The sequence below is a fragment of the Cryptomeria japonica genome, chromosome 6 (genome assembly GCF_030272615.1).
Source record: "Cryptomeria japonica chromosome 6, Sugi_1.0, whole genome shotgun sequence".
Lineage (NCBI taxonomy): Eukaryota > Viridiplantae > Streptophyta > Pinopsida > Cupressales > Cupressaceae > Cryptomeria > Cryptomeria japonica.
Window position 1 is genome coordinate 473,128,205 of NC_081410.1, and position 15,988 is coordinate 473,144,192.

The 15,988-nt window shown below is 37.4% G+C and overlaps 1 protein-coding gene across 1 annotated transcript in view; it reads right to left on the minus strand.

Moving 5' to 3' along the window:
* The window catches only part of LOC131050997 (galactokinase), a 125,932-nt gene that overhangs the window by 11,421 nt on the left and 98,523 nt on the right, over positions 1-15,988 (minus strand). Inside the window, exon 10 of the mRNA XM_057985320.2 lies at positions 10,041-10,111. Within this exon, the coding sequence (XP_057841303.1) occupies positions 10,041-10,111 (71 nt within the window). The remainder of the gene's footprint in view (positions 1-10,040; positions 10,112-15,988) is intronic.

Below are 15,988 nucleotides of genomic sequence, written 5' to 3' on the forward strand. Positions count from 1 at the left end.
CCATCACCTGTCGCCCGGAGGATAATCGAGAGTGGCATCATTAAGGCGGCCGGCTTCCCTCCAGCAGTTCAGTGCCATGAGTTGATGATGGAGTGTGCCCATCATTATGATCCTCAGTCCAGAACGATCGTGTCCAATGAAGGAAACACTTTGGCGTATCTTTCAGAGGAAGCTATAAGTGAAGCTTTCCATCTTCCAGAGCACAGGGATATGATATACAAGAGCATAGAAGGAGCCAGGTCAATGTACGAAGATGATCCAGATGCTTGCTTAAGCATCATCAACAAGAACTGGTTACTCAAGAGTCGTCCTCGCCTGAGCAAGATCCCGAACACACCGCATAGGATTGATTTCCAGGAAGAGTACAGAGATTTGATAACGATGCTCAACCGAGTCACGGGAGCCCCTCAAGCCTTCTATTTCGAGAAGTGGATGTTCTACTTCATCCAGGTGATAGTTCAGGGAAAAGGAACAATTCATTGGGCTAGAATGATTAGCCATTGCTTGGACGTACAGTTGAGGAGACTCAAGGCTACCAAGTCCTTCCACATGAGTTCATACGTCATATATGCCTTGATCAGGAGCTTTGAGTACGCAAGACTACCTCACAGAGGAGTGATTGGAAGAGGACCCGGTGAGGTCAGAGTTTGTGATTCCTATGTCCACTTGCATCATCCGCCAAGAAGCAACTACAAGCTAGTTAATGATACCTTCACGATGAACATCACAAGGACGTTGCAAGGTGGGATTCACAACAGATTATCTCAGGATGCACAGGAACTAGTGAAGAGGTACGGTGCTTGGTTTATCCAGTTTTCGAAGTTTACTTATATTAGAGTACATGGATGTCCTTTACCTCCATACATGTTGCCAAGATATCCGACAGACAGAATTGTGTTACTTGAAGTAACAAGACAGTTGGCAGCATATGCGAAGGCATTCAGACACAGACATGGGAATGGAGTTCCGGTACCTATCATTTTGGGTAATTCAGTTGAGGTATGTCCTAATGCTTTAGCCATGGATGACGCAGAGAAGGAGTTAGCTTTGTATTCTTTTTCATCCTTTGCCTTGAGAGAAAGCTTTGATCCACATGGATATTTAGAGGAGACAGTCGGTAGGAAGTTTAAGCATGAGTTTCAGATAGAAGATTTTATGATGAATCTCTTAGATGATCTTGAAGTGAAAAGAAAGATGCATTCTAGATTGCCTTTGGATTTCATCAGGAAATGCAGGATTTACAGAGTGGCCGACCAAGCTCGGGATAGTGGCAGACATCTCCAATCATCCTATGATCGAGAGAGCAAATCAATAAGGTTAGATTGGAATGAGCCCGAGGTCATGGATCTAGATGCTTTGATGGCTCCAGTCTTGTCTTGTACTCGCAGATGGGTTGATGTGCAGCATCAGAAGTTGAGAGAGCAAGGCATAGCTATGACTTTCACTTTGGAAGAGAAACCAGCCGAAGGTGGAGCTAGTGTAAGCGAAGGCAATCCTAATCCCAGAAATACAAGTGAAGGCGACCTTCGATGTGCGAGTGAAGGCAATCTCCATCCAAGAGGTTCGAAGAGGAAAGAAAGACCTGAAAAGAGGGAATCTTCCAAGAAGAAGCAAGGGGCCAACCGAGATCGTTCATCCGGCACATCTTCTCGACAAGAGAAAAGGACACTTGAAGTGGAAGAATCTATGGAGTCGATGGTACAGAACGATAGGCAGGAAGAAGGACAAGCACCGCAAGGGTCACCAGATGGATCTCTCCAAGATTATGAGCTAAATGAAGATAGAGAAGATAACGAGGTAACATCTCCTCCCAGAGAAGAAGAAGTATTGCATAAGGAGATTCAGGTCAAAGAGACAAGATCGGCCATCCCAGATTGGTTGAAGGAAAGATTAACTAAGGTGATCGTGATTGAGGACGAAGACAATGTAATTGATTTGGAAAGCCTTGTTGGACGTTCCCAGGAAGTGACAGAGAAGAGGAAGGCTACCAAGATGTCCAAGATGATTAGAGATGAGACTGGATCTACAAAATTACAGATAGCTACACCGGCAGTGGACAAGTATGAAGGGGAGATCCTAGCAGAGGAATATGATATAGAGACATTTGAGCTAGGACCATCCACAGCCGAGCAGACACTAGATGATGCCACCGATTCATTTGAGGCATTGAAAGACAAGCTTAGGGAAGAAATGGAGAAAAATAGAAAGCTTGAAAGAGAGGTCGGTGCATGGAGGACATATTTCAGTCATCTCAATGAGCCTTTGGGACGTTAGGATCCAGCAAGATCACCAGTGCAGGCACTTCCCCTTCAATCAATTAATGAGGCAGAGAGATTCAGGAGTATGGTCCAGCGTATGAGTACTTGGATGGACAAATCTCATACAGTTGCCGTAGAATTTGTAGCAAGGATGATGAAGACTATTCATAGGGTTATCCAGGTTCTTGAGATAATCCACAACTTGATGATAACAGTAGCCGCTTTTGCTCATACTAGAGATGTTATCATTCCTGTCTTGAAAGTAATCAGACAAACATCGAGGAAGGTCTTAGCACAGGAAAAGATCATGGATGGAGGACCTCACAGTTTGCTTCAGTGGTCAACCTTACTCCAGATGAAGAGTGTTCTCTTTGAGGACATTAGTACTAGATGTAGCCATGTTGAGGAGGTGATCAATCCGATCCAGGACAGAGTATTTGAGGTACTACGTACCATTCTTGGCAGGAGGATCGAGGTTGAGACAGATGTGGATTTGCAGGAATTGGAGGATAGAATCAAGGTCATCTTTTGCAAGGACGCTAATATCACAGATGAGCAACAGGACCAGATGTTTGCTACCATGCTCCTGATTGAAAGGACTAAGGAACTTGAATCAACATGGGACGCAGCTCTTCTAGATGCATTTGATCAGGTCATCCACTTGGAAGAAAGAATGAAGAATCTTCCCGAGATTCTAATTGCTGAGATCGAAGGAATCGTGTCAAGATTCATTGCATATGCTAAACAAGAGAATTGGAAAGGGAATAAGATTCTAGATGAGAGGTTGTTATAGATGACATGGCACCTTAATTGTCATTGGTCTATGTCTCCTAGGTTTTTGTGCCAAATTTAATATTTGGCTATGCATTTAATATTGTTCAGTAAAAAGGAGGCCATTTGTAACAAACCCTAATTAGGGTTTAGGTGTCATGATCTTGACCGTTGATCTGCTTTCGATCTGGACCATTCATTGTAATTGAGGATGCTATTTATACCCTCATTTCATTTCATTTTGTCATTAGAAATTAGAAAATTAGAGATTAGAAAGAGAGTTTGTTGTATTAGAGAAATTAGAGTTTAGAAGCAATTTACTTTTGTAGCAAGATTGAGTTTTGAGGAAAGGAATTCAAACAATTGTTGTACATGATGACTTTGAAATCAATGAAATATTGAAGTTATGGTGTTTTGTTGCAACTTTCTTGGTTATCTTCATGGTTGTTCAGTTTACTTGAATCATTCTCAGTCAAAGTAGTGTGTTAATTTGAAGGACAAAGTGTTGGACTTGATCTTTGGTAGGATTCGCTTTCCAAACCACTAGCTTCTTGCTGATTGTAGGAACGCCTTGCGTGGTCGACTAGAGAATACTTGAATCACTTAACCTTCAATCATTGTTGTATCTTGGATATGTACCTTCGTGGTAGTGTCTTTGATCTTTGATGCATTGAAAAATCATTTGTTACCTTAGAAGATCGCATCAATTTCAATTGAGTTGTTATTTTATGGCAAAATTGAAGTTGGTAGAATCTTGCCAAGTCTTGTCCACATGAAGTCATTCTTAGGGTTAGACTAGATTAGACCTCTCGCAAAACCCTATCCTTTTGTTATTTTTTGAAAAAGTTTGTTTAGTTCATCAAAATCTTCGGCAACGTAAGGCCCCTTGAGGACACAGCAAATCACAACGACCACTGGTGCTTATCCACACGTAGAGACCCTACCAAAAAGAACATTGGAGTCATCCTAACTGATCCTTCTTGCGAATCTTCAGCAGTTAGCGACTTTATTCAAGAGAGGATAAGATGCCTTTGGGTATTTTATTCTGTGTATGATAGTGTACAAAATACACGTCAACAGACACATACCTTAAAGTGCATCCAATTACAATCATAAAGTACATGGGTAAAAACTAAAAACTAAAAAGGAACTCTGAAAGCTTTAAAAGTAGATAATTCTATTGACGCAAGTAACAACTGGCCATGCCAGTGCCAAGTAAGATGCTGTAAACCAAAAGCACCGAAACTGAAAAGCAAATTCACCGAAACTGAAAAGCATATTCACCGAACCTAGGTATTCCAAAAAGAAAACTAAACTAAAATATAATGTATTACTCCTGTTTTCTGAGCCTGTATAGTCATATTTATAATCAGAAAACATGAGAAAACTTAGTTATGGGCGCAAAATATATGCGTGTTCCCTTTGTATTGAGTCAAGTATGTACATGTTGAGCTGATTAGTCATGCATACAGGACTTGCATTGAGGGGTAACAATAATGATATTATATTTATAGCGCACGTGCTATAAACTTGAACAAAGATGAAATGTAGGATAGACACAGAACACAAGAAATTGACAAGAGATTAGTATGTTGTCATTACAAGATACTTGGCAAGGGGAAGCTATAATTATAATTTCATGACAATGGCTAAAATGGGTCTGACCTTACCATGATTCAATATTGTTCTTCTCTGACCTTACCATGATTCATTATTGTTCTTCTCATCAAAATTTGACTGATTATAAGCCACACGAGATCAGGCTGATGTCCTTGAATAGTGTACAAACAAGATTCACAATTTTCTTAGGATAAAGACAACAATTTCTCATTTAGTCCATTACTTTCTCGTGTGGTTATTACAGATTGAAGGCAATTGAGCAACATTTGAAGACGTGTTGCATGAATCTTACCAATATTTAATTTGTTAAGAAAAAGATAATCCTGATAGCAGTTTAACAACACAGATCTTTGACAAGAAATATTTTATATTTACTATCACTGCTACACTAGAAACAATTCTTAATGTGCAGAGAAAGAAAACCAAGCCATCATAAGAGGTCTAGCTACTCTGGGTAGAAAGACGAGCATAAGAGGTCTAGCTAAATCTGCTCTGTGGTGCTAATTTGCAGCTCTGGGTTGATCCTCTCCATCTCTCTGCTCATTATTTCCCCGATTATTGACCCGTATCTGGGCTACTGCATTGACTAACTGCACAATACGTTGATTGGTTTGCTCTTGACTTCTAAGCAAAGCATCCAAAAGGAGTGTTTTGCGATCTGGTTCTTGGTCCATAATACCTCTTTCACCCATATTCTCTTAATGTGATGATTGCTCAGAATGGTTTTGAGTGTGGTTTTGTATCTGAATGCCAATTTTCCCGAAAATCTTCCTCCTGTTTCCTTAATCTTTCTTGGTATCTTCTTTCCCTATCACTGATGCTCATAGAAACTCATTAACCCACTAGATGGCAGGAAGAACTGTGCTCTGATAGCACTGTAATATGCTGCCCTGTTGTTCTTTTTAATTAAAAATACTATTTTTTATTTTTTTTGATCTTTCAGGCTAGACAAAAGGTGCATAAAGGGTTTGTTCTTTTCTGTTTGTTTTGTTGATGAATCAGCATGAAGCAATAATAAATTGCAGCAAATACAAATTCTGAAACAATATAGTTATCATGCAATATAATAGCAGAAAATTCCAGATTTTGATGCTGATCAAAATAATAGTTTTTTCTCCAATACAACACCCCAGATTGTTAAATACCCCTATATATCTAAATCAAACATATCCAGAAAAAGTTTATGACTTGTACCCACTGCTGCAATGAAATCAGACCTACAAATTCCCAAATCTGGGCACTACACCTTCGAATTGGAGTGCCAATTGGAAATGAAATGATGGAAGGATGTCTACAGCCCTAACCGCCACAAATAGGTCTGATTAAACCCTTTTTAATCTGTCCAAACAGCTTCAACAAATCTGCAACGGCCCTGTTATTGAAAATATTTGAAATATTCAACTATTCTAATAAGCCCACGTGTTGCATGTATGAAAAGCACCTCAGATTTCCCAAACTGTATCTTTCAACAGCGTAGAAGATGTCATTAGCGAGGGATTTCATCCTCAGCAACCTAGAAGAAAGCCTCTAGAGAAGCTACAGCCAAACTCCAAACATGAAAACCTGAATGAATGAACAAAGGCTCCAATTTACCTTCAAAAAGGGTGGCACCTTCAGCCCTGATTCCCACAGCCAAAATGAAGGACAAAGCATTTTGTATTTAATTAATTGAAAACCTTATATCTCCCTAGGTTGGACGCCACATTAAACTGCCCCCTTTTTATTTGTTAAAAAACCCTTGACTCCCTAAGTTGGATGTCAAGTTGAGCCTTTATTTTTAATTTATTAATAAAAACACCTTATGACTCTCTAAGTTGGGCACTCACTCCTAGCCCCTAAGAGTCCCCCTTTTTAAAACAACTTTATGTTGATGGGGCCTTAAAATAAATTAGCTTTATAATATTTAAATAACATAAGTGAAATATTTTAATTTTCACTTAAGACCTTTGTTATTTAAAAATAAAGTCCTAGACCACATCAAATATAGAATTACGCCCACACCAAGATAAATCACCACCAAAGTTCCTTATTCTCTTACCCATTAGCCTAAGTAACCCGACTGAATAGGCTAATGGTTCACCCTGTCAATTGATTAGGAAGGGGACATTACAGCCATTTGGATTGTGCAAATGTTCCTAACTAACATTACGAGGTTGATGAAAAGTTAGTTAGGCTACTTATCAATTGTAGTGTAATGATATCTTGGTTTTTAGTAGAATGTGTGAAAAAGATGCTTCTCATCTTAGGCAAGTCCTTAACATGTAAAAGGGGAACACGTTCCTTTTTTGATCCTTAGGTTGGCAAGATCAAGGCACTAATACCAATTGTAATGTCCCTTCTTGGGATATTCTTCAATTCTGCCCTAAAACAACAATTCCAACTTAAGACTAGCATACCTATCTTCAGAGGAATATAGGTAAAGTACACCGAAAATATCATATTTTTTCAATATTCCATTTTAAAAAATTATATTATTATATTGTAATTAATATTAAATTATTATAAAGAAATGATTATATTATATTGTTTTAATATATTCTTATTCTTATTTTTATATTTTTATATATGATGTAGAGAGAGAATTGATTGATCAGTTAAACTCAAAGTGAGTGGTAATTGAGCGGTGGAAGTGAAGATATAATTAGCATTAAAGAATTAAAAATTATTTAATTGAGTGCATGAGAAGAGAAAATAAATAAAATAATAATAAAATGTTTTTTTGTCTTTTCGTGCATTTAAGTGTCACAAACACAGCAAATTAAATGCTTCTAGTTTTTATTGATGGATGTTTTTGCATCCATATGAGTATAATACACCTTCGGCGTAATGAGAATTGCAATATATTTATGAATATAATTTCATCAAAACAGAAGACATTTCATTATAATATTCAACTTAGAATTCTAAGAATAATTCAAAAGATGAACTTAACTTGGTTTTCTGCAATAACTCTCCTTTGGACTGCCTTGTGAAGATCAATAAAACTAAAAATTCATAAATCATTGCATCATTGATATTAGGATCAATACATCATAGCATAGTCAATCATATTAGTAATTCATTGGAAACGCTTGCAAACTGCAATCTCAAGGATGGTCATCCTTGTATTGCGAGAGCATGAAATGATTTTTGATCTGCTCCATCCCTCAGTCCACCTTGGAGGCTATATGTCCTTCTCAACCAAGCCCAAAAGCATAGAGAGGATTTCAGGTCCGTTCGACCTCTTGGCCCACAAGCATGGCACGACCTCCAATCCATCCATCTCAAGGTGGCATACTTGATAAGATGCTTGAAGACATCCCTGCTCAACCAAGCCCAAGAGCACGGAATGGATTTCTGGTCCATTCCGCCTCCTCGCCCATGAGCATGGTAGGACCTCCAATCCATCCATCTCAAGGTGGCGTACTTGATGAAGAATGACCTATACTTCAGCTCTCGTGAACTCGGAAGGCTACCATCCTTCTTATCTGCAAGACACTTCCTTAAATTCAAAACTAATTGCTCAAGCAGTTTTCTAGAGTATCGTTGATCGCTTGATTTCTCTTTATCATCATTTCTTAAAGGATTGGTGAGTGGATGCTTAAATGTTAAATGAACTGATGCTTGAATGATTGATGCTTTAATGATTGATATTCGAAAGATTTGATAATAGAATGGTTGATGCTTGGGTAGTTGATGTTTGGATGATGGATGTCTGCATGATGGATGTTTGAATGATTGATATTAGACTGATTTTATTGATGGAAGAATTGATTGTTTGTCGGTTTGTTTGCTTGATTCCTTTATTACCAATTGATCATTGACAGATGATTGAATGACTTTCTTCGATTTGATGATTTGATACATTAATGAATGATGATTGAAAGAATGTTGAATTCATAGAGTGATGAATGATGATTGAGTGAGTCCTGATTTGATGTATTGGTGAAAGATGATTGATAAGTGATCCTTGAATGCTTGGAATAGCTTCTCCTTTATACTTTATTGGTGAAAGTGTCACCACCTTACATAAGAAATAAGTCACCACCCTTTATTGCTGTCTTTTTAAGAATAATAAATTATTTTCCAAATTGATCTCTCTTGCATGTCTTCCTTGAATGAAACCTTCTCCCCTTTATATCTTCCAATATTAGGGAGAAGTCACACCTCTTCATCATGTTCGTCCTTTGCAAGAGTCACAATCTTTTACAATTACCACCCTTTAAATGAGTCACAACATTTCACAATTACCACCATAGTTTCTGCCATTTGAAAGAGTCACTTCCTTATTTTTTTCCCATTTCTTTCTTCTTCTATTAATCCTTCCTTGATTCACATGCTCCATTCTTTCTTCCATCCTCCATATCCTCTTTCAAATGAACTCCTCTCTTTTACATCTCACCTTTGAGAGAGTCACAACTCTTCATTTCATGCTTTTTGACCATTCATTAAACTTAATTAAAAATTTAATTATATTATATCTTATTTTTGTTCTTTTACATTTAAATTTTATTATTATTATTTATTACTAAATCCTATTTCAAAAACGGGACATTACAAACCCATAAAAAATGAATACTAGATTTATCTTCAAACTAAGTACGGGCATAACATTATAAAATCACCAGCCTTGACATTCAAATCACTGTACCCTTCATATCCAAGAAACTATAACCACCTACAAAGAATTTCTTCTTAAATGTTACCTCACCAATAGAGTTATCACATATTGATTATTAATGGACATCAAGAAACATTTCATTTCATCAATAAACATGTTTGAAGAATTTATTTAGCATAGAAGTATGAACTCAAGAAGGTGATTTCTGGCACATCTTACTAGCTGTATTCTAACTTATTCTACACCCCTGTGACAGCTCTTTGATTACTAGGCCATAAATATAATTTTAATATTTGACATTTTTTTCTGATTGACTGATGTATTTGTAATAACCTTCTTATACAAGTTTTCTAATCACATATTAGCCTTGGTGTTTTGTAACATGTGATCTTTGTTTGATTATTTCATAAAAGTTGAGGCGACTAACAATGCCCTCAGAGATAGCATTTCCAAGTTTCCAACAATGAAAAAAGCTATCATACCATACTTCCAGACAATACTTCCAGAGATAGCACTTAACAAAATTATGGCTAATTAAAGAGAAGCTTTCATTTCTTTATACAAACACAAACAAACATGTATTTTGACAATACTCATAGAATTAAGACCAAGTAATCTAAAGTTCTAAAAGTCATTTTATTCCAAGATCTCACATCCATGTGCTAAATTTTCCTTTTGAAAACTCTATGGCAGTAATATATAGATTTCAAATTTGTATGGCCAGTAGTTCAGGTAAGAAAAATGATGACCTAAAAGATATATGGTTAGCTAGTATTGCTATGACCACATACCTTAGATTTGACATCACTGTTTCCCGAAATAAATGAACACGCTTTGCTTCTGAATATACATGGGAGGCCCTCTGTACAAAAAGGTATATTTAAATTAGACAAATAAAATCCAGTAATGAGTCCAACATGTCAATTCAGTAACAACTTTACTGAACTAATGGCAAAGACTGCCAGATCTTACAATCAACGAACTATCAAAATCCCAATAAATGATAAAAAATTAAAAGAAATATAATACAAGGATAACGGTTTCACTTCAAGCATACTGTTGGATTTGTCTTACAATTTCAAGAAGCATGAGGCAGATGTTATTAGATCAAAAAAATTAAGTATTTGATTAAACAAATCGGATTACAGTTCATTATAGACTAAAATGCAGCTAAAGCACATATTGTTTAAGTCCAGAATATCTAAGCTTGTAAAACTATGCTTAATTTCCTGGAACCTTGTTCATCATTATCCATTTGGGAAATCAAGAAACTGCAGCTATTAACAGTACTTAATCAAGTGATCCAAAGCAGCAATTAATGCCCTTGTCCAATGTCTAATTGTGCATATCCAACTTCAACATCTAAGTGCACAACCATGGAATTTTAATTTTCCTTACATAATCCTTGCAGCCTTCAACTCCAGATACCTCAAACTATCAACCACGCCACAGTAGCGTGACCTCATTATCACACATTTATGAAGTAAATACAATTACCAACAAGATTTCATCCGATGATCCAAAGCAGTAATTAACCGATCAAAATTAACCCCTAAGCAACAATGGACTATATTTTTATCCATAAGAATACTTCCAAGCACTGAATCCATATATCCCAAAAAAGAAACTTTTGGAAAGAAAGGTAGGATGCCTAATACCATAAGGAGTATTTGATCATCCTAGAAGCATGGATAAGACTGATACTTACAGGATTAAGAGTTAAAGTGTCATGCTCCCTGGGTCGCAGCAGTTTCAAAACCCTAGCCAGAACAATCTCAAAACCTAGTCGCATTAAATATATGCAAGGGGCTGACCGAAGGAAAAGGTAATTAATATTTATGTGAGCAATTATAAGGAGGGCCGACTCATACCAAGATGAATAAAATTAGATTGCTGGCCGACCTGCCTATATGGAGCGCCACCCTTGGAAAGAAGAAAATTAAATTAAATTAAGTTAGATACATTTATTTATAAACAAGGCCGGCCCCTAGAAAGGTCACCTCATTTAGGCGAATGGGTGTTTGGAAAGGTATATATACAAGTTGTGTGGGGAATCAGGGGGGAACCATCCTCATCTATTACAGAAACAGAGCAGATCAGCCAAAGAAGAAGATCGAACCAATCAGCATCAAAGAACATAGATTGCTCCAGGCCACAAGCAGTCCTCAACAACAGTCCACCGACTCAACAACCATTGTAATGACTAGGCATCAAAGAAGATAAGATAAGCATTCAAAAAGCAAGAAACTTCAGCCCCATCATTATTAATTAAGACAGCAAAATATATACTGATCTGAGTATTTTAGTGCTAATTCAAGGTATTAAGTTGACAATTTACATCTCCCAACATCAACCATGCCTCATTTAGGAATTCTAGGGCAAATTAAGTTTAAGTAATAATAGGGAACATTACAATTGGTATCAAAGCAATCCTTCCTGCCATCCTATGAAAAGTAGTTGATGCAACCTAGCCAAAGGGCTCAAAGGGCTTTGGAAGGAGAAAGGAGGAAAGTAGCATCCATCAATAACTCTACACCCAACACCATGAGTGAACAAATGGGCGACAATTTGAGGGCCTTCACTCAATCTCTCATGGAGCAAAACGAAAAAACAACCCAATTTCTCCTCCAAGCCATCCAAAACATGAGCAACAATGACTCTAGAACCAACCAAACCAATGGTAGGGATACTAACTCCAACCACACTGAAAATAACAACCTAATAAGGGCATCAGACCCTAGACCAACTAGACCTCCTTTCCTGCCTAGGGAAGAACCTATGGTAGAAGAAGTAAATAATCCCACCTTTGATGATGTAGAAGAACTTGTGGAAATGTACTCAAGATTAGATCCCAAAATTAAGAGGGATGTCTCCTTTAGGGATTATTGTGATGTTAAAACACGAATTGCCCCTAATAGGAGAAGAGGGCAGCTTGATAAAGACTTAAAAGAAAGAATAAGTAAAATGAGCCTCTCCAAATTTGATGGATCAGGGAAATCTAAAGCACATTCATGGGTCCAAAAGTTGGACACCTACCTTTCACTCGGCCCCATGACAGAAGAAAATGCAGTAAAATTTGTCGTAATCCACTTGGAAGAAACAGCCCATGATTGGTGGCATCATGGTCTTATTACCCAAGGCCACCAACACATTACAATCTATGACGAGTTCACCCAAAAACTCATCCAAAGGTTTGACCAAAAACACCCCGAATGGTACTTTAGGGAACTTACACAACTAAGGCAACAAGGAACCGTAGAGGAGTATGTCACTAAATTCCAAAAACTTTCAGTTATGGTGCCAAAAGTATCTCAAAGTAGACTAGCTTACCTATTTGTCAAAGGATTGAAGGACTCTATCCATGGCTTAGTAAGCACTCTCGATGCTACATCTCTTGAGGATGCAATCCAAAAGGAACTATAGCTAGACATCACACATACAAAGGACAAATCCCATACAAGGAAACAACCTAATACCCCTCTATCTTTCAACGAAAGAAAGGAGCTCATAAACAAAGAACTATGTTTCCAATGTAAGGGAAAATGGGAACGTGGCCACGATTCTAATCAAGAAAGACTTAAAAGATGATGAGAAAACCCAAAGAAAAAGGTTTGTGCTTCAAATGCAAGGAAGCATGGAGGCCAAGGCACATATTTAGAAGTCCAATACGTAATATAGAGGCAATGTCCAATGAAGAAGCAAAAGAAAATCCAAGTAAGAAAACAAGACACGATGACGAAGATTTTAACAGCATCCAATCAAAAGAAGAAAGGACAATAAACAAGTGGAGCTTTGTGGAGGAGCCAATCTAGTAATTGTGCCGCCCTTACATCCTCAACATCTATGGGACATATTAAGCAAATGTTTGAAGCATATTGGAGCAAATTTATGACACATCAATGAGCATATGGGAGCCAAAAGATGGGGTTAAGCCCACTTACTAGCTCAAAATGGATTATGGGCAGAAGGATGGAGTTAGGCCCACTTTCTGGCTCAAAATGGATTACAAGCAGAAGGATAGGGTTAGGCCCACTTTCTAGTTCAAAATGGATTATGGGCAGAAGGATAAGGTCAGGCCCACTTTATGGCTCAAAAAGGATTATGCATAGAAGGATGGGGTTAGGCCCCACTTTTTGGCTCAAAATGGATTATGGGTAGAAGGATGGGGTTAGGCCCACTTTCTGACTCAAAATAAATTATGGGTAGAAAGATGGGGTTAGGCCCACTTTCTAGCTCAAAATAGATTATGAGCAGCAAAATGGGGTTAGGCTCACTTTTTGGCTCAAAATAGATTATGAGCAACAACATTGAGTTAGGACCACTTTCTGGCTCAAAAAAGAAAAGAGGGGATCTAACAACACATGTATTTGTGTGTATATTTTGTGTCTGCATATATTCATGTGTATAGTCCATGTTTTTATGTGTATTTTTCATGTTTGTATATATTCATGTGTATACTCCATGTTTTTATGTGTATTCTCTATGTTTGGTTCAGATATGAGAATAACTAGAGTAAACAGATATGAGTTGCATTTGAGATCATAGATATGTGTCATGCTTCTAATCCTCATCTTAATATATGTTACAATCATCCTTGCTTTAACGCAGAGAAATATCCAGAACATTATGCAAGTGTTGGGCCAACCAAATTAAATAAGGAATGTAAATCTCCAAGGATTCGTTTGTAATCTCAGGAAGGACGGACTGTCATGTCCCAAAACCCTAGCCACAACAATCTCAAAACCTAGTCGCAAACATATAAATAAGAGTAATTAAATAGACGCAAGGGGCCAACCCAAGGAAAAGGTAATTAATATTTATGTGAGCAAATATGAGGACTGACTCATACCAAGATGAATAAAATTAGACTGCTGGCTGAACTGCCTATATGGAGCGCCACCCTTGGAAAGAAGAAAAAAATAAATTAAATTAAATACATTTATTTATAAACAAGGCCGACCCTTAGAAAGGTTACCTCACTTGGGCAAAGGGGTGTTTTGAAAGGTATATATACAAGTTGTGTGGGGAATCAAGGGGGAACCATCTTCATCTATTACAGAAGAAGAGCAGATCAGCCAAAAGCAGAAATAGCAAGATGGAATAGGATCAGAAATTCCCAGGTATCTATATATATTACCTGCACTTAGAAAGAAAGATCAAATCAGAAAGAAGAAGATTGAACAAATCAGCATCAAAGAACATAGATTGCTTCAAGTTCAGACTGCCCGCATTCCTCAACAACAATCCAACTCAACAACCATTGTAATGACAAGGCATCAAAGAAGATAAGCATTCGAAAAGCAAGGAACTTCAGTCCCGCCATTATTAATTAAGACAGTAGTATATATACTGCTCTGAGTATTTTGGCTCTAATTCAAGGTATTAGGTTGACAATTTGCATATCCCAACATCAACCATACCTCATTTAGGAATTCTAGGGCAAATTAAGTCCAATCCTGTTGGTGGACATTTTATCATCTACCGAACACTTAGAATAAAATACCACAAGGACACTCTATCCTCTCCTAAACAAAATTACTACTTGTGCCAAGATTGCGAGAAAGACCACAAGGCGACTCCAAGGTCTATATGTGCGAACGAGTGACTTTAGTGGGATAGCTTCTTGGGTGGTGTATGCTGAAAATCTCAAGGGGGACTTACGCTTGATAACTAATCATTCTAGTTGAACTTAGGCAGATTTAACAATTTATGCTGTATGTTTTTGGATTTTTGATTTAGGGCTTCAAAGAAAAGATAAAAGGATGAGAGTTTAGGAATCCTATACTATTTCTAAGCTATTCCTATGAATTCAAGAGACGGTAATGACTGGGTGAAACCAGTAATGATGCTCTGTTTCGCCACACTCGGACAACTACGCAAAGCGGGTGCAATCTTCTAGGGTTATGCTTGAGATTTTCACATTTAGGAAGAATACCAACAATTGAACAATATCATTCCAAGTAGAAGTTAAACATCCATATTAAAAGATCAAGCTAACTTTACACATTGAAAAAAAATCATCCATCCAACAAAACTATGAGCAACATTTCACCAATCAATACTATCAGATCTATCATTCATCTAACAACTTGAAAACAAATTACTTAAGCAAATCTAATCTAATTGTTGAAGGGAGTATGTAACCATGCAACCATTTAGCAATAAAAAGATTTCAAAACAATACTGATAATGAATATTTTATTACTCAACTAGCTTTGTGCAACAATTTCATAAATCTATCCACAACACAATAAAATGAGAGAATGAGTTTATATATAGTTTTTGAAAGCACAATAAACGGCCGAGATCAATCCAAGATCGATGGCTGAGATCTAAACAACCTAGCCCTAGATAAAGTTTCTAAAATAAAATCCAAGATCAACTTCAAAAGAGACAAGTGGCAAAAGATGCTATTTTTTAGGATTGTATCCCTTTCTTCTGATATTCGATGAATCTAGACACAATTTGGTCCACTTCCTCCATCGTGACATGCGGCAATAAGTTGACCTTGAATTCCAATCCTTCTAAGTCATCTGCACAAAGAGAAAAGGTGAATTCCCAGTCTAGTTCCTGTTTCTGAAAGGCATCTCTGATGGAAAGGAGGTTCGATGCTTTAGCTAGGTTGCTCTTCAAGACCGGTCCTATGATGGCAAAGAAGACGGCATGTGTTCTAATCTTCAGATTCTCCAACTGCATATCCCTTTCTCGGATGGTTTCTTTCTCAAGTATTTTTGCGACT